The following is a 23,067-nucleotide window of genomic DNA, read 5'->3' as shown; positions in this document are numbered from 1 at the left end:
AATGGTTTCCTTTCATTACATGGGACATTAAGCCGTATGTGGAAAATGTTTGATTTGTGTAGAAGTATAGACATTGTTTTCATCTGGCCGTTGCTTTTAGCAATCCTCATAAAGATAAGAATAAACTATTACAGTGCTACCAAATGAGCTATAAAAAGTGTGATTGACCTGGCCTAGTGGCTTAGTTGGAGCATCATCCCATACACCAAGAGGTAGCCGGTTTGATTCCCCGTCGGGAGCAAATAGGGGAGCAACCGATTGATGTTTCTCACATCAATGATATTCTCTCTCTCTCTCTCTCTCTCTATCAATGAATATGTCCTTGGGTGAAGATTTTTAAAAAACCATGTATAATGATTACTTGAATTTCTAACAACTTTCTAAATAAGTTCAGGTTGCCCAAGAATAAGTGCATAAACTTAAAACATGCTTATTTTCAGGTTTTCCTAGGAAGGTATGTGTCAGATGTGTTCTTTTCACACATTTATGACCTGTAGTTTATATCATGTAAATGCAAAAATACCCCACACTTTTTTAAGTAATTCAGTATTTGCCCTTTTTTAAAACACACACACATAAAAACACACAATTGACTAAATCTTGACTTAATGCTTTTCCCTAGATATCTTGATGGAGGATTTATGAAACCTTAATTTTTACATGATTTTATCCAAGTGTCAAGATTATTTTTTTCACAAACAACACTTAAAATTTACTAACAGAAAAATCTGTATTATAGGTTATTTTTGCACTATAGATGGTAGGGGTTTTTTTGTTCTTGTTTTTTTCAGTATATATTTTGATTGATCTCAGAGAGGAAGGGAGAAGGAGAGAGAGATAGAAACATCGATGATGAGAGAGAATCATTGTTCGGCTGCCTCTTGCACACCCCACACTGGGGATGGAGCCCGCAACCTGGGCATATGCCATCTCTGGGAATCGAACCGTGACCTCCTGGTGCATAGGTCAGCACTCAACCGCTGGGCTAGATAGTAATTTTCAGCGTCATCAAAGGTCAGGTCATTGGCGTCAGTTCAACACCAACAGAAATCCCCAGGTTGGATGCAGTGAAGGAAACTTTATTTAGTGCAAACAGCTCAGTTGTGACACAGCATGTCTGTGAAAATAGAACTGCTGTTAGGAGGCCCTGAGGCAAGGCCCCTGTCCAGCTAGACTGCTCTGCCTGTGTATGCCTGCCTCGTCTGCTCCAGAGAGATCTTTGGTGTTTCAGCCAAGGAGAGGCAGTCCTAAATGGAAAGGGAACGTGCACTTCCAGAATCAGAGGTGAGCTGACTTACATAGACAAAAGTCCCTGCTCCTGGTCCCTGATTGGTCTGTCCTCATGCAAGTTAGGACTCTAAATCCTCACAGTTTGATTGGTCCAAAGGACGTTGTCCTGATTGGTCAGAATGGAGCCGCCTCTGATTTATGAAGAAGCTGATGGGGATATAGCTGTGTATCTCTAGGTGGAGGAAGTCTCAGTCCTACTGGTTGAAATAGGATTCTGAGAACTTCATAAAGGCCGGCTCAGATGGCAGGAACACAGTGCAGGCAAGCCGCTCTGTGAGGGTGCAGGCAGCTAGTGCAGGCTTCTCCCTCAGGCCTGCATGGAAATGGTGCTAGGCTCTGTTTTCTCCCCCCTCTCCCCAGTCCCCTCCCCCTCTCCCCTTTCCCCTCCCCCCTCCCCCTCCCCCCTGCCCCCTCCCCCTCCCCTCCCTGTATAGAAATGGCTGCTAGGTTCTGTTTCCTTCCTTCCTTCCTTCCTTCCTTCCTTCCTTCCTTCCTTCCTTCCTTCCTTCCTTCCTTCTTAATGTATTTGAGGGTGGGGAGGGGGGAGAAAGAAAGAGGGAGAGACACCACTTATTTGTGCATTCATTGATTGGTTGCTTCTCATATGTGCCCTGACCAGAGATGGAACCTGGAGCTTTGGTGTATCCAGGTAATGCTCTGACCAACTGAGCTACCTGGCCAGGATCTGTTTTGTTTTTAATTTGAGCCCCATTAACCATTGGGAGCCCTTCTTAGTAGGTATCTTCTCTCTCAGGATCCACATTAATAAGAAAATAACTACAAAACTGAGAGAATAACATCATCAGCATATGAAAGGAATAGAATAGCCTACTATTGGGGCCGGGGGGGGGGGGGGGGGGCTGCTCTGCACAGTTTCCCTTTTAAACATTGGTCTCATGAATAGAAGAATGTACCATCGTGTTTGGGAAGCAATACAATACAATACAATACACATATTGTAATGATACAGGTGTGGAGTTTTTTGTATGTGTGTACATGCTTGTGCATGTGTAAGTCTTAACATTTAGACATGGTTGACTAGGGAACAGTTAGTGCGTGATGCAGGCCGTTTGTATGGGAGGCCTTTAAAGATGAGTGATTCTTCTCTGCTATCCTGGAAATATTTTAGATAATTCTCTTGAATGTGTTGTTCAGTTATAAGATACTACTAAAAGTTAACATTTTTTAAAAATATATTTTATTGATTTTTTACAGAGAGGAAGGGAGAAGGATAGAGAGCTAGAAACATTGATGAGAGAGAAACATCGATCAGCTGCCTCTTGCACACCCCCTATTGGGGATGTGCCCGCAACCAAAGCACATGCCCTTGACCGAATCGAACCTGGGACCCTTGAGTCCGCAGGCTGATGCTCTATCCACTTAGCCAAACTGGTCAGGGCTAAAAGTTAACATTCTTAATATCATCTTAAATACCACTTTGAGGTGGTGCCCGAGAGTGTGAAGTACTGAGAAAAAAATTAAACAGAGATGCTGATGTAGCAACTGTAGAGGTGATATAGGAGGTCAGATGGAAATAACTTCTAATGCAAGTCAGTTCTTTACCAAATAACTGATTTTTTTCCCCTTTATGGGAAAGAAGTTCTAGACAAGTAGTGTTATCTGACACTCTTTGATGACTGTAGCCACTTGTTGCTGCCTATGGCAGAAATGGTTAAGTAATTCAATATACCCTAATTTTTTTAACCTGTCTTGTTTTAAATAGAAAAACACTTGATTCCATGTCTAGAAGGATTCTTGTATCCCAAAGAAACCCTTGAACATGACCACGCATATTAGGTATGGCTTTTATAATATTGTTGGCAGTATGAGCTGTTGTCTGAGTATTGTATGATTTACCCACAGTGGAAGGTTGAAAGCTTTATGGCCATGTGAATATAGTTCCTTCAGCAATGAAAGATGTTTGTTTTTTAAGTATTGTCCTCTTTGACACAAGACCCTCGCTGCTAGTGTGGAGGACCCAGAAAACTTAGGGGCTGATACTCACTGAAAATCAACATTTCCCGAATTATTTGTTCTATGCAAGAATCTTGTCTTTCGTGAAGATCGTACTGACCAGTTATAGGCATAAAAATGAGTTGCTGAGCCCGGCTGGCGTGGCTCAGTGGTTGAGCATCAACCTATGAACCAGGAGGTCACTGTTTGATTCCCAATCAGGGCACATGCCTGGGTTACAGGCTTGATCCTCAGTGTGGGACCTGCAGGAGGTAGCCAATCAATGATTCTCATCATTGATGTTTCTATCTCTCCCTCTCCCTTCCCTTCTGAAATCAGTAAAAACAATATATATATATATGTATGTATATATATACACACACACACACACACACACACACACACACACACACTTTTGTAATGAGTTGTTGACAGCCAGGTTCAGGAGGAAGTGCAAGCTGGTAGAACTCAGTCTGGGACAGTTCCCCAGAGAGGGGGGAGGAGACTGAGGGGATGGGCTTCCGGAGAGGGAAGATCTCAGTTTCCAGGGGTCATTCTTCCGATCACCCCATTAAAGTCCAGGAAACGCCTCCAGTCTTTTTCTTTTTCTATCTTTGACCGAACTACTCTATATTTTAGAAATATTTTTTATGATTTGTAGGGCATAAGAAATAATAAACTTTGGACAAGGCTGCAGAGCTTCATTTGGCAGGTGACCCCCACCTCCAAGAAAAATATGAGAATGATAGATATTTTTATTATTTTTTGTTGTTAATCCTCACCCAAAGGTATTTTTTCCATTGATTTTTTTTAGAGAGAGTGGAAGGGAGCGAGGGAGGGAGGACAGCCATGTGAGAGAGAAACACCAATTGGTTGCCTCCTGCACACACCCCAACTGGGCCAGGGATCAAACCTACAACCCAGGTAAGTGCTCGGGAATCAAACCTATGACCTTTCAGTGTGTGGGCGGGTGCTCTAACCATTGAGCCACTGACCAGGGCAGTATGCTAGATATTTTTAAAGTAGCCTTGACCTTTGCAGTTAGTCTGCCTTTGTTACAAAGAAATTAATTTGCTTTGCTAATTATAGCACTGTATTTTTTTAAATACCCTTTCTGTTTCTGATTTTTTTAAAAGATTTTAGGAGCCCTACCTGCTTTGATTTATTGATTTTATAAATAAAATCTACCATCATGGTTAAATGAGTTCCTGATTTTCTTTGCTAAGAAAATTTCATTTTTTTAAAAAAAATATATTTTATTGATTTTTCACAGAGAGGAAGGGAGAGGGATAGAGAGCTGGAAACATTGATGAGAGAGAAACATCGATCCTGCACACCCCGTACTGGGAATGTGCCCGCAACCAAGGTACATGTCCTTGACCAGAATCGAACCTGGGACCCTTGAGTCCGCAGGCCGACGCTCTATCCACTGAGCCAAGCCGGCTAGGGCTTCATTTTCTTGCTAAGTGGTTTACTACTTCAAAGTTAGTTCAACCCAGGCAGTGTGGCTCCGTGGTTGAACCAGGTGGTCACGGTTCAGTTCCTGGTCAGGGCACATGTCAGGGTACATGTCAGGGTTGTGGACCCTATTCCCAATAGGGGGTGTGCAGGAGTCAGCTAAGTAATGATTCTCTCTCATCATTGATGTTTCTATCTCTCTCTTCCTTTCTGAAATCAATAAAAAAATGTATTTTTTAAAAAGTTACAGTAATTTATTTACTTAATAAATATATTGACCAGTCCTTATCTGATAGGTGCTTTTCTGGGCTCAGAGAAACTGAACAGGAAGACATAATCCCTACCTCATGGAGCTCACAATCTAGAGGAAACATTCAACATTTTGTGGGTGGCACTTGGTAATATATATATATATATATTTTATTTTTTTCATTGATTTCAGAGAGGAAGGGAGAGGGATAGAGAGATGGAAACATCAAAGATGAGAGAGAATCATTGATGAGCTACCTCCTGCATGCCCCCCACTGGGGATTGAGCTGCAACCCCAGTATGTGCCCTGGCTGGGAACCAAACTGTGACCTCCTGGTTCGTAGATTGATGCTCAACCATGAGCCACGCCGGTCAGCCGGCACCTGGTGGTTTTTATATGCCAGGTCTCTTTTGAAGGAATACTTATTTGTCTTGGGGCCTTGGCTCCTCACTGGCTAGGTAATCTCTAAGATTCTTTCCATTTTAGAACTTCCATAAGATTTTGGAAGTTGGGAACTGGTTTGTCATTAGAGCCTTAGGCAGCTCCAACAACCTCCAGTCAATCAGTAGATTACAGAAAGGTTTTTTAAAAATATATTTTTATTAATTTTAGAGAGGAAGGAGAGGGAGAGACATTAGTGATAAGAGAGAATCATTGGTCGCAACCCAGGCATGTGCCCTGACCGGAAATCGAACAGTGATCGCCCATAGGTCAATGCTCAACCACTGAGCCACGCCAGTCAGGCTGTTATAGAAAGTTTTATAAGAGATAGTTGGCAAGGATAGGAACACAGATAATGAATAGTATTAAATGCTCAGGAAACTAAAATGAGTTAAGGACTAAGTTTGAGGACCATTTTTCTTAATTAAGAAGACATTGCTGACCATAATATGAACAGTTTCAACGGAATAATCCCATTGGGTTAAGGATTGAGTAAGTAGGTGGTGCCTAATCCTTTGAGACCCCTTTAGTGTTAAAATGGGAAGATGTTAAAGCTTGGCCATTGTGACTACTAAGACTTAATTTCATGTCCGTGCTTGTTTCTAGATATGGGAATGTCCCTGTTTTAAGTTGTTATCTTGGGAGATTTATCTAGCATCGATATTGATGTTTATCAGATACTGAATGCTCCAGTACGATGTGATACAGTCGGAACAGGTAACCAGCATAACTCTGAGTTATGTAGTATTGCTTAACTGCCACTTCAGAAAAAGATTTCTTTCCCAGGAAATAGAAAAAGTACTATATTTTGTTAAAGAGTAAATTGATAACCTTGAATGCTTCTTTCAAGAAACAGGAGAATTTGGCTAGTTTACCTTTTAAAGGAAATATTAATGGTGATTTATCTAAATGAACAGAATAGTGAGTAAGATGGGTAAATTGTACTTAAACTGGATGCCCCAATTCTTAGACTCTCTTGTAAAATGTAAGACTTGAATGAAATCTACCTTATCTTAGGATTTCTGGCTACTTCCTCTTACATTCTTTTGTGGAGGAAACAACCACATGGTACAGAGCAGTTTTTTAACACGAGGTTCTTGTATGGGCTCTTCAGAGAGTCCATGTTCCCCTTGAAATTGTCTTGTGTGTATTTTTTTAAAAAATATATTTTATTGATTTTTCACAGAGAGGAAGGGAGAGAGATAGAGAGTTAGAAACATCGATGAGAGAGAAACATCAATCAGCTGCCTCCTGCACATCCCCCACTGGGGATGTGCCCGCAACCCAGGTACATGCCCTTGACCGGAATCGAACCTGGGACCTTTCAGTCTGCAGGCCGACGCTCTGTCCACTGAGCCAAACCGGTTTCGGCTTGTGTGTATTTTTATGGGGAGGAAATCCATGACTCAAAACAGTTAAGACTCTTCTCTGGAGAGGAAAAGGAAAAGGAAAATTTAAGAATAGAGCTTTCATTTGCCAGAACGTCCTCTGTTTCCCTAAGAACTATGGGAGTGTGGAACAAGAAATGTATTTCTGTGGGTGTGCTTTTCTGGGGGGAAGGGGTGTTTGGTTGATTTTAAAGGATTTAGATGATTTGGCAAGTCAGTTTGCCAGATTTTAATGTATAAAACCCTGAGAAAATAGAGTGAAGTTCTGCTGGCCCCAGATGGATGGATTTTGCCTTAGATGATGCCCTAATCATTAGTTACATCTAGATAGATAGATAGATGATAGATAGATAGATAGATAGATAGATGATAGATATTCATACTATAGTCTTAATATCCCTCTTACTGTGCACAGAAATGTTTCTTTCAGGTTTTTTTCCTTTCCTACCTTTGTACTCACAGTCAGAAAATAAAACTAATTAAATAAATTTTGAGTCTTAAAGATTTTGAATGAACTCGGTGTTGGTTTTTTTGCCTCAATTAACTAAGAGTAACTAATTACAATAAAGTGGTAATTAAACTTTAAAGGAAGAAGATAGATCTGTTTCACAAAGACATTTTTGCTTCAAAATACACATCTGCGTAGGCAGAGGAATTGTTCTCAACACTTTTACAATCAGTCACTGGAGAATTACTCCCAGTAATTTCCCCCTTTCCGGTGGAACATAATATATGACTTTTAAGACTTTGTTTGCAAATAAGTATATTCTTTACTTAATCAGTTGGGTTAAAAGGATCTCAAACGTGTCATAGTTAGTTGGCAGAGTGTTAAGATAAACTACGTGACCCATTTCTAGAATGGCCAGTTTGGCAGCTCCATTTGGAAATCTGTTTCACTGCTTGTTTTTTCTTATAACATTGTTTCCTGCTGTTATAACCGAGCTGTCCTTCCAGGGTCGGACTTGAGTTTTCATCCGACATCTCAGACTACACGATCCGTTCACATGGCTGTTGTGCCCGTTGCTCTCCCTCCTCGTTGTATGCCGTCCCACCCGCAGTCAGTTCTGTTAGAACAGTGGTTTTGTCATGCTGCTTACTTTATGATTGAATGAAATGGGGGTACATTTTGAGAAAACAGTTGAGCCAGTAGCAGAATTAGTTGGCACATGCCCATACGATTGGCTTAGCTTGCTTCCGACCTTGCCACACCACGGAAGAATGCAGTTCTTCCCACTTCCTGACAGTCAGAGGAGGAACTGGAGGACACTGAGGCAAAAGAAACCTTGTCTGGATCCCCAAAGTAGCTTCTGTGATGGCAGAAAAGGCTTTGATGAAACCACTGGCCCTACTTACAGATCTTATTTTCCAAGCCTTTCGTTATATTATTTGCCCTTTTCTGAACTCTACAATTTCCCTCTCTTGTAGCTGGTTCGATGCCCAGAACTGAATGCTGTGCTCCAGCTGTGGCCTCACCGGTGCTGACTAGAGAGGAAGAGCCACCTTCATAGCTTACATGTGATTCCTCTGCTTATCCAACCCAATACTGGATTTACTTACTTTGGCAAGATAGCTGCATTGTGCACTGTATTTAATGTTCCGTGTACTGTAACCCTGGGTCTCTCTCTGCATTGCTGCGTGAAACCCCAACCCCGCCCATCTCAAATCCCTGCCTTCGTTTACCTGCCCTCCCCCCACCCCCGTAGACTCCCCTTACATTCATCCACAATGAATGTTATCTTTATTCTCTCGTTTCTTTTCAGTCTAATCTTAAACTCGGGCAACACTTTCCCTCTGTCTATAAATTGTCGGTTGTCGGCCTTCTGATTTGTCTCCCTGCTTTGGTAATGGGACACCTTTAAGTCTTCTCTCTGGTTCTTTTTCTTCTGTGGTTATTGTACAGCTGGCACGGGATTCAGTAAGCATTCGCCTGGCGTTGCTTCGCGATCAATACCTGGGAAGTCCTCTGATTTGATCACCGACTCAAGTTGTTACCTACACTCTTGGGCCTCTGTTCAGGTTTCCTTAGCTCCTCCTGACCTCCATCCCTGTGACCTCATTCAAGATGCCCTGTATCTCACAGCTCTTCCCCGGGGGAGGGGTCCGGAGGCTTGTTTACCATGGAAATTTCTAACAAGGAAAGCCGTCTTCTTAATTGTGAATAGAATGGTCTTTAATAATTTTAAGCAAATTCTTTCCCCCCTAAGATATTCATTGCTGTTGTTGCTTTTAATGCTAGAGCTTAAAAAAAAATAGAACCTAAGTCACTATAAATTTCTCAGAGGAGTGAGGTAAAGGAAGAAGGAAGGAAAGCAAGGCGATTGTTCTGAGCAGGAAATAGGAACTGGTTCTCCAGGAAAAGCTAACGTGGGTATCTCACTGGGTTTGGTGCAGCTGTCAGAAATGGGAGGCGAAACTTTGTTTTTTCTAGATTCTGGAGCATTGTCTTAACTTCAGATTTAGAGTAGGTGTTTAAGCTGGTCTGCGCAGGACTACAGACACCGTTGTTTCAGCGTATGCTTTGGTTACCCATTGAGAGTGTGGAAGGTGTCACCTGTCTGGTTTGTGGGAGGTAAGAACTGGGAGGACACCTCCCTGTGTCCTTTCGATCCATTTCTAATCCCTCTGGTTTCTTGCGGTAGCGGTCAGCTGAAGTTTGAGCTCTTACTTTTTTTCCTATGTCCTATTTCAACAGCTTCTCCTTAGATCTGTAATCTTTGCTGAACCTACAAGACACCTCATATGTATTTATGTTTTGAGAGTTAAAATCAATTTGGAAATCTTTTTCACATTTCAGGACATCAAATTTTATCATAACGATTGAGAATCACCAAGCATTTTTCCTTCAGACCCTACTAGACGTTTTACATACCAGCATGTTAGCTATTAAAGTGTATTTCACAAGTACACTACCATGCGAGACAGCAAATGCATCATCTGACCGTGCTTCCCTACCTAAGCCCATTCGATACGGCTGGTTTTCTTATGCACAGTTACATCGCGAATGCAAGCTCACTTTGGTGGTTTCAGTCTCCTGTGGTTTCCCACTGTAGGGTCAGAAAGCGGTGGCTTTGTTTATGCCCACGTCACGGCCTGATAAGTGTGGCCCCTTTCTTCAGAGGAACATGGTTGTGTTTCCTGACTTCGGGACTAGCCCTCAGTGACAGCCCACGGGTCCCTTCCTTGTGCCGGGAGCTTTTCTCAGGCAGCCAGGCGGCGGTGGCACGGTTCCCACATCCATTTATGGCCCTGGAGGGTGAAAGGGACACGGCTGGGACTCTCCATGTACGGTCCTTGAGGAGTCAAAAAGCGTGGTTGGGGTGTTCTTGGAGGCAGCAACTAGACGTTGTGAGATAAAAATAAATTGGCAGGAGATGTTTGCAATTCCAGTTCCCGTCTCTGCCAGGAGGGCAGAGAGCATGGGGGGAGAGAGCAGAGAATCCACGGATCTCTGTGCAGGCATCTGTGTCCTTCCCCTGGAGGGCTGCCCGTGACTCCTCCCCCGTTCACTTGTGCTAGAGAGTTTGAGCTGCTACTTGTGACCATCCCTGATGAAGAGAAACCTCAGTTCTTTGAGGCACCAGTGGAGGCAGAAGAGATCTCGAGAGAGGAAGAGGGAGGAAGGTGCTCATGCAGGGGCAGGCTGGCTGGTTTGGGGACAGGGTGATGCTGGCCACCACTCTGTTTGTGTCTGAGGAATGTCGTCCTAAGTGCCATGCTCTTATTCTTCCTTTTGCCCATCTGGGTTTCCGGCATCAAGAGAAGATCTGCAGAGTATTTTATGGAGTGTCTTGTGGTTTGTCAACTGCGATTTAGAGACACTGAACTTCCATGGAGGTTCTGCAAAGGCTTTTGGTGGGAACAGGTGTTGTGTTGGCTTATGGGACGCCATCTCACATGTAGGAGACATTTATAGTCTGGCAAGTGCACATATTGAAGTCTGAGGCGAACTGCTTTTGCGCAGGCGTGTTAGAAAGTATTTGGGAGCCACCAGAGAAAAAGGGTCTTGTCTCAAGGAAACTCAGGGTGAAACCCAGTCAAGTAGAAGGAACGTGGAGGCAGAGATGGGAGAGAGACTGAGAGCAACTAAACTAAATTTGGAAGCTGGGACCAAGTCCTTGATGTAGCCTTTGCAATATCATTCAACTAAGGAAACTGAGCTAATAATAAGAACTGTGCCTTAGAAGACCATGAAGAAAATGGAAGGGTTGTGTAAGATGATAAAGTTATCCAGGTTTTATATGTGGGCTTGCAGAATGATATTTATTTGCTGTGCGTTAAAAGGCAGAGAGAGAAATGAAGTAACACCCCTCTACCTCACTTTCCCCCAAAAAGGAAATTAGTGGCCTCATGTGTTGGTTTGTTTGGCTGGCAGTTTGAGTTGGTAGAATAGGTGAGTCTTACTGGCTAATTTTTAGATGTAGGTATATTGTTTCTTGATAATTGATGTTTGAGACAGGGAATCGGTAGCATGATTGACTTGACCTCTCTTAAATCTCAGCAACTTCCCCAAAGACAGTGCGTTAGTGAGGGACATGGCCCATCTGAGTAATACGGTTTCCTACTCGCTTCATGTAGGGGGTTGTTTTTACCCTGGATCCCTTCTTAATCAAGAGTAAGGAAGGTTATATTCTTTGCTTCAGGGAACTCTCCTTTCTGTCCTCCCTCCCTCACTTTTTCCCAATTCTGGCCCCAAAGCAGCTCTATCTCTTCTGTGGCAGGTGTGCATCCTATTGGCTGGCTGGTATTTCTTGTTTTCCTTTTTTTTTCTTTCCTTATTCTTTTTAAGTGGGGAGGGGGGTATAAAAATATGTGTATGGGGTACATGCAATAATGTTGTAATGATTCTTGTTTAATGGATAATTAATTGCAAAGTAATTGTTTGAATGATAACATGTTTGAGTAAATGCTAAATTAGTAATTTTTTTTCTAATATAATAATGATTTTGAAATCTAGCATTCCTGTAACAATGTGTCTGTGTTTGTCTGTCTGTGTCTGTCTCATAGTAATTAATATCTGTGGTCCGTACCTGGAAGAGGAAGGACAGCTTTAAAGGAATAACAAAAGACTTTGTGTCTTAGACCCTTCGCAGGTGTTACAGTCGGGTGAAAGAACATGGTGTTGGGAAAAGAAAGAGCAGTTACACATTTGAACAGTTGGAACAGGTGTTTGGTCAGGGAGGATGGGATGCTCAGCCCTGCCAGCCTGTACTTATTAACAGTAGTGGCTTGTACCAGGAGCTGGAGTCAGATGGCAGCACTCTGGAGGAGTATTCACAGGAGGACTGGGGAAACCACAGTCAGGATCTCCATGGCTACCCAACAGATCAGGAATTGGGTAAGAAAGCCGACGTATCTGCTCCTCGTCTGTGTCTGTGTGTGTGTGTGTGCCTTCGTATGTGCACCGGGACTGGTACTGTCCCTACTGTCAGCACAAGGCATGTAGCCCGTTTATCTGGGGCACTCTGGGCGGCCTTGATTTAGCCTTAAACGACCAGCTAGTGCTTGGTGTTGGTCATTTGCTGATTTGGGTGCCAGCAAACATCCTAAATCCACAGAAGAATTCCTCATTCTGAGCTACACAGGAAGCTTGGTGGCCGAATCCTATGCAGTTGGAAATACCCCGCAGCTCTTAGCTCTACGGTGACTGCCACGAGTACTGACTCTTGGCTCAACTGCTAGAGATGAACTATCTTTTTTCCTTTTCTGTTTGTGATTTGGAAATGGTCCCCTCCCAGACTTCGGTCTGAACAAAATATGAAGGGAAGCCTCGATTTATCTTAAAAAGGGCTCATATTTGAGCTTTCTCGGCAGTTATTTTCCTTCAGACTTCACAAAGGATTCCAGCAATAGCTGAAATGATTGACCATAGTCTTAACGTTTAGAATGGAAATGAAACTCCTGGCCATCAAAGCCGAGCTTGTGTGACCTCATTGAGAGGGTCTGTGTAAGTGTCTTTTTGTAGTAAATGCCCCACTTTTGATTTTCATGATGTGGAAGTCCTACCCACGTTTCTGCTGCAGCCATTATAGCTTAATGGCGAGTTGTGTGATGAGTACTCACTTACAAGTAAATGTTGTTACTCGCCAGTGAGAAAGTATAGTAGGATTGGCACTATCCGTGTACTTCTCCAGCTCAAGATAAATAGCATTACTCAATCATCATTCCTGATGCTAATTCAAAAGAAACAGTATTAAATGCTTGTGTTTCTCATGAATGCTGTTTTTGTTTGTTTGTTTGTTTAATCTCAAATATTGGAAGAGAGAGGGAGAGAAGAAAGAGGCTATATAACTGTAGGACTAACACAATTTAAGAGAGAGACTTTAAGATTGGAAGAATAAGCCCTGGCCGGTGTGGCTCGGTTGAGTGTCGTGCCATGCACCAGAAGGTTGCTGGTTGGATTGCCAGTCAGGGCACATGCCCAGTGTGGCCTCGGTCCCTGGTGGGGGGTGTGCAGGAGGCAGCCCATTGATGTTGTGCTCTCACATCAATGTTTCTTTCTCCCTCTTCCTTCCTCTCTCTTTAAAAATCAATCAATTATTCTTTAAAAAGAAAGATCAGAAGAACAAACAGGGCAGATGCTAAGCGATTACTATCTCTTCGTTTCAAAACAGTCACAAGGTCTGAATTACTTTGGCATCCCATAACTCGGGTTTTGCCAGAGAGATTTAAGTCACCCAAATCTTTGGGAGAAAAATAACATGCGGAATATGTGGATCCTGATACTGGGGAAATAATTCCTCTGTAAAACCTACATAGAAAATCTAAGTCTCGCAGAATTATTTTCATTCTTGTTCCTTTAAAAATCATGTTTGTGGAGAAATTAAGCTTTAAGCTCCCAGCTAGAAATCTACTGGTGACCTTGAAGAATTTTATACTTGTAGAGCTGGTTTCTGATCTTGCATATAAATGTATGCATCTCATTATAAAAGAGTTATATTTATAAATCTGGCATTGGGCAGCATTTGAGACTAGAATCAAGTCCTCGAATTGGGATGTGTGGATGAACAGTAAACATATAGCTACTTATCTACATAAATGTATGCCACCTCTTAGGAGAATATAACCTGTTTCCAAAACTTTGCTTTTCAGATGAAATACCTGTCACAAAGAGAACATTAAAAATCAAACAAGAGTCTTCTGAAGAAGCACAGTAAGTGGACGCTTCCCCTCTCTACAAATGTATTCATCTCGGTGTAATGGGAAGGTGCTTCCTCCGCCATCTCACTGAGGAAGCCTGTCTAGTCATTCTTCCTCACTCCCTTAGCCTCAGCTTCCCAGTGGTTAACCTAAAATGGTGAGAGTTTTATACACAACAAGAAGAAATAAATATGTTACATGAAAAGAAGCCTGTGGGTGGATCTGGATACCTGGATGTTTTACTAAGATGGAAAGATGAGTCACAGAACCCTGAGTTTATCTGATGTTAGGCAAAATGACAGGAGGGCTAGAGGACACATAAATTTCTTGGATTACATTCTGGGAATCAAAAAGCACGCGCTTGTCCGGCTGGCATGGCTCAGTGGTTGAATGTCGACCTAGGAACCAGGAGGTCACAGCTCGATTCCCAGGCAGGGCACAGGCCCAGGTTGCGGACTCGATCCCCAGTGGGGGGCAAGCAGGAGGCAATTCATTAATGATTCTCTCTCATCATTGAAGTTTCTATCTCTCCCTCTCTCTGAAATCAATAAAAATACATTTAAAATAAAATAAAATTATGATATCAAAATATTCCAAAGGAAGGGTAACTTTGATGCGTATTTTAAAAAATGAGGCTACCAGTCCAGACCTTCAGAGCCCTTTTCTCCAAAGAGGCCATCGTGTCTTTCACTACGATGTCCCATCTCTCCCTTTACCACTCAGGACCTTCAGAGGAAGCCCGGTTGGTGTAACTGGGGATGAACTTGAACTGCACAGTACTGGGGTCACCAACCCCAAACCACCCAAACTTTTCCTGTGGTTGGGATTTTAAAAATCGGGAAATGTGACAGTTCTGAAGGACCAGTTCAACAACTGGGTCTCATTCTCATTGTGCCCCATAGCGTCGAAGAGTCGATCTGAGTCTTTAGCCCAGGGAGCTGCAGGCTGATCAGCAGGGAAGAAGCTGAGCGGGCTCTGCAGAAACATTCAGCCTGTGCTGCCTCCTCTCCAGGCTCCCATCTCAGGGTGAGGGCTTTGAGAGGTTCCCAACAGGCAGTTTATTTTCCAGTGCAAGTTTCCTCGGCGCTGTTCCTTGCTGATGACTTAGGCCTGTGACAGTGCTGAGTACAATGGTTCATTTGGGCGTTGGATTTCTTCCTCTGTGTGTTGCAGGTGGCATCAGCCTGAACTCGCTGACATAACCTGTAGTAAAATACCATCCTTCAGCCATGAGGAAGAGTCACTATTCTGCTCATTTGTTCAACATTTATATCAAGTACCTACTGTAGGTCAGGCATTGGGGTGCATCAGCGAGCAGACAAAAGTCTCTGCCTTCCATCCCAACTCCTTAGCTTAGTCCTTCTTGAGATCAGTAAAATATTTCAAAAGAGGCCCGGCCAGTGTGGCTCAGTGGTTGAGTATCAACCCATGAACCAGAAGGTCACTGTTCTATTCCCGGGCAGGGCACATGCCTGGGCTGTGGGCTCGATCCCCAGTGTGGGGTGTGTAGGAGGCAGCCAATCATTGATTCTCTCTGATCATTGATGTTTCTCTCTCCCTCTTCCTTCCGTTCTGAAGTCAATAAAAATATATTTTAAAAGAATATGTCAAAAGAGGACAAGGAAGGATGGTGGCTCTGAAATAAGTTTTGGGGTGCGTGTTTTTTAAGCATTGACCCATGGAGAAACATGGTCCTATATCTTAACCTCACAAGGAGCATGTTATAAATACTAGAAAAGTGGCCACGTGCCTTTGTGTCCTCTGAGAAGAGGGACACGTTCCCAGGAACACAGTGGTTTCATCTCGATGGCCACTCTGACGCTTGAGAAGCTCTCAAGGCACCCTGGAGGGCGGAGGAAAATCCAGGGCACTTTTTGGCCTCAAGAAGCAGCTGATAGCAAAATATGTCACATCTTTGTCATCTCGCAAAGAAAGTCAAGGAGAGTAAGAGGTCAGACTGAGAATGACTGCATGCAGATCCCTCAGTGTTGCGAAAGCTTTTCCCCTGGAAGATTTGAGAATTTAATAGGAAGTTTCCAGGGTCTGTCTCCACTCAAGAAGCTAATAAACGGCACGTACACCCTCTTTCTTGCATACATTTGATGGTATGTGAGTGGTTAGTTGAGTATTTTTGTAGCTTAAGTCTATACTTGTTGTAGAGGGTAATAGTTGGTTGCTAAGTTAATATTTAACAAACTTCAATCTTCCAATATCAAAGATTTGCCATACCTGAGAAGCAAACTTATAATTGCATATGCCCACACATATATGAATCATGGGATATCAGTTAAGTTATATGAGTTCAGCAGCATATGCAGAAAGAATTCCCTGCCTTTTCTGTCATAACTCTGTTAATTATCCAAATCAAAATTTCTTTACTTTTTCCCTTTATAAAATATTTTCTAGAACAGTCTCAATTCATTATCTTGAATTTTTTTTAATCCTCACTCAAGGACATGTTCTTTTATTGATTTTAGAAAAGGAGGAAAAGAGAGAGAGATCAATTGGTTACTTCCTGTGAGAGAGAGAGAGAGAGAGAGAGAGAGAGAGAGAGAGAGAGATCAATTGGTTGCTTCCTGTACGTGCCCCAACTGGGGATCGAACTTGAAATGTAGGTATGTGCCCTAACTATGAATGGAACCCATAACCTTTTGGTGTACAGGACGACACTTCAACCAACTGAGCCAATCAGGTCTCATTATCTTAAATTTTTATCTCTTAAAAGCTAAGCGTAATATGGACCTTTTACATCTGAATTCTCAGATCTTAAATCTGTGTTGAACTAACAGTTCTCAGTTTGGAAGAGGTAATGAATTTCTTCTATAAATAGAAGAAAATGTCATTTTCTTTTTGCAAGCATGTATCTGCCAAAATTATTGCACTTTCAGAATTTCCAGCTTTGAAATTAAGATCTTCATTATTTTAAATGATACTGTTTACCTTTCTCTTTTTTTTTGACTTATTGGGATGACACTGGTCACCATGATCATATAGGTTTCAGGTGTGCAGGTGTGGGTTTCTGTGTTACAAAATCTGCATATTGCACCGTGTGCCCACCACCCTAAGCCAAAGCTTCTCCTCTCACCTTATATTAGGACTCCCTTCTACTCCCACCCCCTTCCCTCTGGCAACCAACATACGCTGTTTGTGTTCACGAGTTTCAGTTTTATATCCCACATATGAGTGAAATCACACGGTCCTTAGCTTTTTCTGACTGACATATTTCACTTGGCATAATGTTCTCAAGGTGGATACCTTTCTGACTACAGCTTTCTCCACTTGCTCTTGGTTAGGTCTGAAGGCCATCGTGCGCATTGTAATAGTCACTTAAAACAATTCATGCCCCTTGGGTTCTGAAGTCCTAGGGTCTTACTAGTACGTAGCAATAGTTGCGAAGGTTAATACGGCCAGCCTGTATAAGTAACGGAAAGCAGCTTATCATTCATTCCTAGAAACTTCCTAGGGGAGAGTGTTCTCAGATTTTATACTATGGTTATCTCAACCTGCCCCGACCCATATGGAAGCTACTAATCACATGTTTATTGAACCATAATTTCAAATTATAATGAAAAATACCTCACTCACACTGGCCACAATCTGTGTGCTGATGCTAGCATACTGGACAGCACAGATATAGAATACTTCCATCATTGCAGGAAGTGCTGATGGACAGTGCTCATCTAGACCCCTGAGGAATTTGCTTTTTATTTCTCGTTCTAGGAAGAGAGACATCATGCAGAATATCGTCCAGATTTTGGAATCAGTGCAGTTGAAATGGGAACTGTTTCAGAGCTGGACGGACTTTTCAAGGCTTCATCTTTCTAATAAACTGGCCATTTTCGGGATCGGTTATAACACCCGTTGGAAAGAGGATATCCGCTACCATTATGCAGAGATCAGCTCCCAGGTGCCCCTTGGCAAACGGCTCCGGGAGTACTTCAACTCCGAGAAGCCCGAGGGGCGGATCGTTATGACCCGCGTGCAGAAAATGAACTGGAAGAATGTCTACTACAAGTTCTTAGAGATCACTATCAGCGAGGCCAGGTGCCTGGAGCTGCACATGGAAATTGACTGGATCCCCATTGCCCACTCCAAACCAACTGGTGGCAACGTCGTTCAGTATTTATTGCCGGGAGGCATTCCCAAGAGCCCGGGCCTGTACGCCATTGGCTATGAAGAATGTCTGAAGAGGCCCTCCTCCCCCCACATGGAGCAGAGTTCCCTGGACCCAGGAAAGGAGGGCAGGGTTGACCTGGAAACCCTTTCCGCACCCATAGAACCCGCCCGGATCACCTATTGCTACCTCGGGATCGCTGAGGTCAGGACTCTGCAGCAGTGCTTGTTTCTACACTTCCAAGCCAATACCAAAACCTTCAGCAAAGACTGGGTTGGTATTAATGGGTTTTTGTCTCAGAACTGCATTGTGGATCCCGGAGTCTCCCCCAAATCCATCTACATCAAGTTTGTGGAAGTAGAGAGGGATTTCCTTTCCGCGGGCTCTTTAGTGGAGTGCCTGGAAAAAGCCATCGGGTACCGCTTAAAATTTAACAACTGAATGTCATCCTTCATAAGGATTTGGGCTCTTACCTCCCTCTTCTCACTTCCCGTGACCCAGACTGTCCCTCATCCAGATGCTGCCATCAGACCCTCCATGGAAACTCTTTCCACCATTGGGCCAGTACAATCTTTAAAGGATCACACTAGACTTTGAGCAAACAACACAGACCTCACCTAAAAATGCTCACTTTGAGCAGACGAGATTTACAGCGAACTTGCATGGTGGGTCGACTGTTTTTTAAAAACAAAACATTTTTAAACGGATATTAGAGCCCTAATATAAACAAACATAGCTACATTCCATATTGGACAAAACTTATACTTTGAGTTTCATATAAAATTGAAAATTTGTATTTTTTCCACAACGTTTCATTTTTACACATCTCTATGTCTCTATATAAGTATTATTTACAACCCTGAATAAATAAGCAATAGATAATGGCAAGTTAAATCTCAAGTCACAGTAAATAAGACTGTTTTTCAATATCACCTTTAGCTACTATTGTATATAATTTAGAGTTCATTTTTTCACCAACTCAGTGTTTTGCTATTCCCAATCAGTGTTGCCTGCAAAGACCTTTGTTTCTGTGATGTACCAACTTGACGGTGTGTTGCCGTTTAAACTTTTTTTAAAAAAAAAATTAAAGTAATCCCTGGCCTCTTGGTGTAGTAGTTGAGCTTTTTGTAGCAGAGTGTGGCCATGCTGGCAGTGGGCGCTGTGCTCCGACTTCGAGCAAACAGCAGATCTTCACTTTCTTGCACTCTCTGCACCCAGTGTCATTATTTCTTGTCAGAGTGTACCCAAGGTCATTGGACATTGCATTTTGTATTTATTTTTTAAAAAACGACTAGGATATTCCTTCTGACCCTGAGTACATTAAAGTATAAGAGACTTTCCTTCCTCATCTTTATACTCAGTAACCAGGGGCAGCTCTCTCAAGGAGTAAAGTGGAGAATGGGCGTCATCATATTGCCTATAAAAAAGAAAGAAAAGGAAGAAGAACCCAGCTGGCGTGGCTCAGTGGTTGAGCTTCAGCCCATGAACCTGGAGGTCACGGTTCAATTCCCGATCAGGGCACACGCCGGGGTTGCAGGCTAACTCCCCAGTAGGGGGAGTGCAGGAGGCAGCCCATCAATGATTCTCTCTCATCATTGATGTCTCTATATCTCCCTCTCCCTTCCTCTCTCTGAAATCAATAAAAATATATTCTTTTAAAAGAGAGAAGAGCCGACAGAAACATCCAAAAAAGTTTTTAAGTGATCCGTAGGCTAGGAAACTGGGAGGTGTCAGTCCATTAGAAAGATAACTATCACATTTCGATCTTCCCGAGATTTCTGCGGGTCAGCTAGCACTCCACCTAGAGGTCGGGACTTGTGACTAAGAGCCAGCTTACTAGTAGGGTCGTCAGAGTTCACTCTGGTGTCACGGTGGAGACGTGTTAGATTGGTTATCTGTAATGATTCCCTAGCAGCTCTCAGGTGCTCGACTTTAAGTGGGCTGCAAATCCAGGTAAGAGCTATAATTCTCCCTGTTTTTCTATACAATTGAAGATAAAATTACAAATTGATAAAAAATATATATATTACTTCCCACACCAGTGATTTTTCTCATTCTGGTATCTCTTGGTTGGTTGGTACTTATTTTTCTAGTGGCTAGAGAGTTTATAATCAATGTCATTTGGGTCTAGATTTGTGGAGTCGGCTGTTTTCTTATGTGAGCTGCTAAAAACAGGTGCTAGTGCCTAACTGGTTTGGCTCAGTGGATAGAGCGTCAGCCTGCGGACTCAAGGGTCCCAGGTTCGATTCCGGTCAAGGGCATGTGCCTTGGTTGTGGGCACATCCCCACTAGGGGGTGTGCAGAAAGCTGCTGGTCAGTGTTTCTCTCTCATCGATGTTTCTAACTTTCTATCCCTCTCCCTTCCTCTATGTAAAAAAAATCAATAAAATATATTTTTAAAAAATTAAAAAAAAACACACAGGTGCTAGTTCAGGAAGAGTATAAATATTATGGGATGCTTGAGTGTAGCACCTCCTTTCCCCGGGCACAGTCTGCAGGGACAGGCCTTGGGAAATTCTCATGCGTTTGCCCTTCTCTGCGACTTGAAATTGTAGTCCAAGCATGTTAAACTCGCGGTGGGCTTGTGTAGTCCTACAGTCCTATAGTCCTTCCTTGAGGGGGCCGCAGCCTCCAGGGAGTGCAGGGGTGTAGGGGGTCGGAGAGGGGCAGTTAAATTGGCCGGAATGAAGCTCCATTCACCATCTTGTAGCAATAACCCTACAGTCTTCAGTGCTAAGAGCTGCAGGGGGAAAGCATTATTACCAGTACTACATTCCTAAAACTTGGCCACTGATCCACCCCAAAACTAGTTATGCTTCACTTTCCATTCACTTTCCATCGCTGTTAAGTACTTAGCTCCAGCGGAGCATTTTGTGAGCCTTGCTTGAGATGGTTCGGATGTACCCCCCATGACAGGGAATGGCACTGCCAGACCGCTGTGAGCAGCGAGGGGAAATGGCGAGACTGGCCCAGGCCATGAGTCCACCATTGGGCTTGGGATGGGTGAGGGATGGCGGCAAGAGGACAAAGCCGAGCACTGAGGAATGGAGACCTGGAAAGAAAGTAGCTTGTAGATACTGAATATCCAGTCTCTTTGGCCAGAGCATTCTAGAAAAGAGGGCATCCGGGTGTCAGAAAACAACATGTGCACTGCTAAAAAAACAAACAGTGGACTATTTAGACCTTAATGAAGCTTTGTAATGGGTAAGGGGGAGTGGGGTGGAGGCACTATATTCACCCCTAAGAATCTGCATTAGAAAATACTTAGAGATGCGGGATGAGGTATGACTGGAGAAACGCTAGTCCCCTGCAGGTCTCTTACATGGAACTGTGAACTTGGCTCCTGCACACAACATGGTTCCCAGGCAGCTCCCAGGCCATCGGTGCCAGTGTTCTCACTTGACACCAGAGAGCAATGTTCGCCCTAAAGTGCATCTTGGCAAAAACTTAAAGTAATGGAGCTGCTGTGCGAAACTTCTACCGCTTGACAGCCTCAGGCTCCGAAAAAGAAGGGGTTGGGACAGGAGACGCGGTGGAAATTCTTTGGGGCGAGGGCAGAGGGAGAGTCCTGAAGGACTGGTGCTGTGTCACATGGAAACAGCCACTGCCCACCAGTGTTGGGCTGCAGCTTGGCTTTTCAATGGTGCACATTATTTGGGGTCTGAATTACAAAGAAAAAATGAGCTGCAGAGAATGAGCGTTGAGACTATACCGTGGATGAGCACAGCCTATGTGATTGGATGCTCTGGTGTTCCTGGGATATACAACCAAGAGACTTTGTGCTGCGTTTCTGGGGTTACTTATTTTGGGAGACAGCCCTCATCTGGAAAAAAAGGAGGGAAATGTTTACAAGAGGGGTTTGCAATGTTAACTAAAGTCAAGAAAAATTTGAGTGCGATACAATAGAAAGAACAAACCAACACTCCCCCCCCCACCACCCCACACACACATAATCTACGTGACAATTTCAAGTGTGCAGGTCGCTGCCTAAGGGTATGAGGTGGGCAGTTATCTATGTCTGTTGCCTTGGCTGCCACTGAGTTGCCAGCTTCTAGGCTCCAGAGTGGACACGGGCAGTGTAGTGTTCGCACAGGCATTTCTCAGCCACTGCCCCGCAGGCATTTAAAGAGCAGCCAGGCAAGTCACACTGGGACGCAGCCGCCGGGAGGGTCTGTGTGCAGCGCAGGCACCGGGCACACACTCAGTGTTACAGCAGAACTCTGGATCAGTGGAATCCAGGAGGCCTGGCTGCTTTTCTCCCCAGACCACAGCCACCCAGAGCAGGCGGCGCCAGGAGTTCGCGGTTGCGCTTTGGGTCCTCGGTGGCCTTTGCGCGGAGGTTGAGCTGCGCCGGGATGTTTGAAGCATCTTTGTTCTGGATGTTGGACTGAGAAGCAGGAACAGGTGCGTGCGCTTCCTGGAGGGGCCGCGGCCGCCAGGGGGCGCAGGGGGAGGGGGAGGGGGAGGGTCGGTTACTAAATTCGCAGGAAAGCGACCTAGTCCGGGGAATAAAGCCTCAGGGGCTCCGTGCAGCCTCCCCGCAGCCCCTTCCTCCCCAGGCAGCACACGGCCCAGGGGAGGATGTTTGCAAAGGTGAGTATTGAGTGTCCCGCGCTACTCCCGGGCGTCCTCCCGCCAGCCTTTCCCCACCCAGCTCGTGGGACCGGGCACTGGACCCCAGGTCCTGCGATCCCTCCCCACGCCGCCCAAAGGGGGAGAGGGTCCCAGCGTCCCCCCGCAGGCGAGTCCCTTGCGGGCCTGACCTCCTGCCGAGCGGCCTCGGGCTTCTTGGCTCCGGTGGCCATAACCCACCCACTGACCCGCTCCTCCTCGCGGCTCCGGTCCAGCACCCCCTGCCTCCCCACCCCCGCCCTGGGGAAGCGGTCACTCGGGTTTGGCGCTGTCCCTGCCGGTCCCAGTCCCCCACACTGCGGAGCCCCAGTGGCCCCGGGGAAACGGTGCCCTTCTTCCTCCACCAGGCAGGCCACTCGGGTTAGGCTCGGAGCCAGTTAGTCGGGGACCAGTGCTCTGCGTTT

General features: G+C 44.3%; 1 protein-coding gene across 3 annotated transcripts in view; it reads left to right on the top strand.

Moving 5' to 3' along the window:
• The window catches only part of MSANTD2 (Myb/SANT DNA binding domain containing 2), a gene marked incomplete at its 5' end in the record, with an annotated part of 37,829 nt that extends 17,818 nt beyond the window's left edge, over positions 1-20,011 (top strand). Inside the window, 3 exons of one of the 3 annotated variants that reach the window (XM_081113643.1) lie at positions 12,016-12,115; positions 13,870-13,930; positions 17,638-20,011. In XM_081113643.1, coding sequence (XP_080969769.1) covers positions 12,016-12,115; positions 13,870-13,930; positions 17,638-18,472 — 996 coding nt within the window. In that variant the 3' untranslated portion in view covers positions 18,473-20,011. Of the gene's footprint in view, positions 1-8,205; positions 8,342-11,859; positions 12,116-13,869; positions 13,931-17,637 lie in introns of those variants that run through there. The other 2 variants (XM_081113642.1, XM_081113644.1) reach the window with 2 other exon arrangements.
• Between the last annotated feature and the right edge of the window lie 3,056 nt (positions 20,012-23,067).

Source organism: Myotis nattereri (genome assembly GCF_964212035.1).
Source record: "Myotis nattereri genome assembly, chromosome: 19".
NCBI lineage: Eukaryota > Metazoa > Chordata > Mammalia > Chiroptera > Vespertilionidae > Myotis > Myotis nattereri.
Note: the sequence above shows the minus strand (reverse complement) of the source record. Positions and strands in the feature narration are given on the sequence as shown.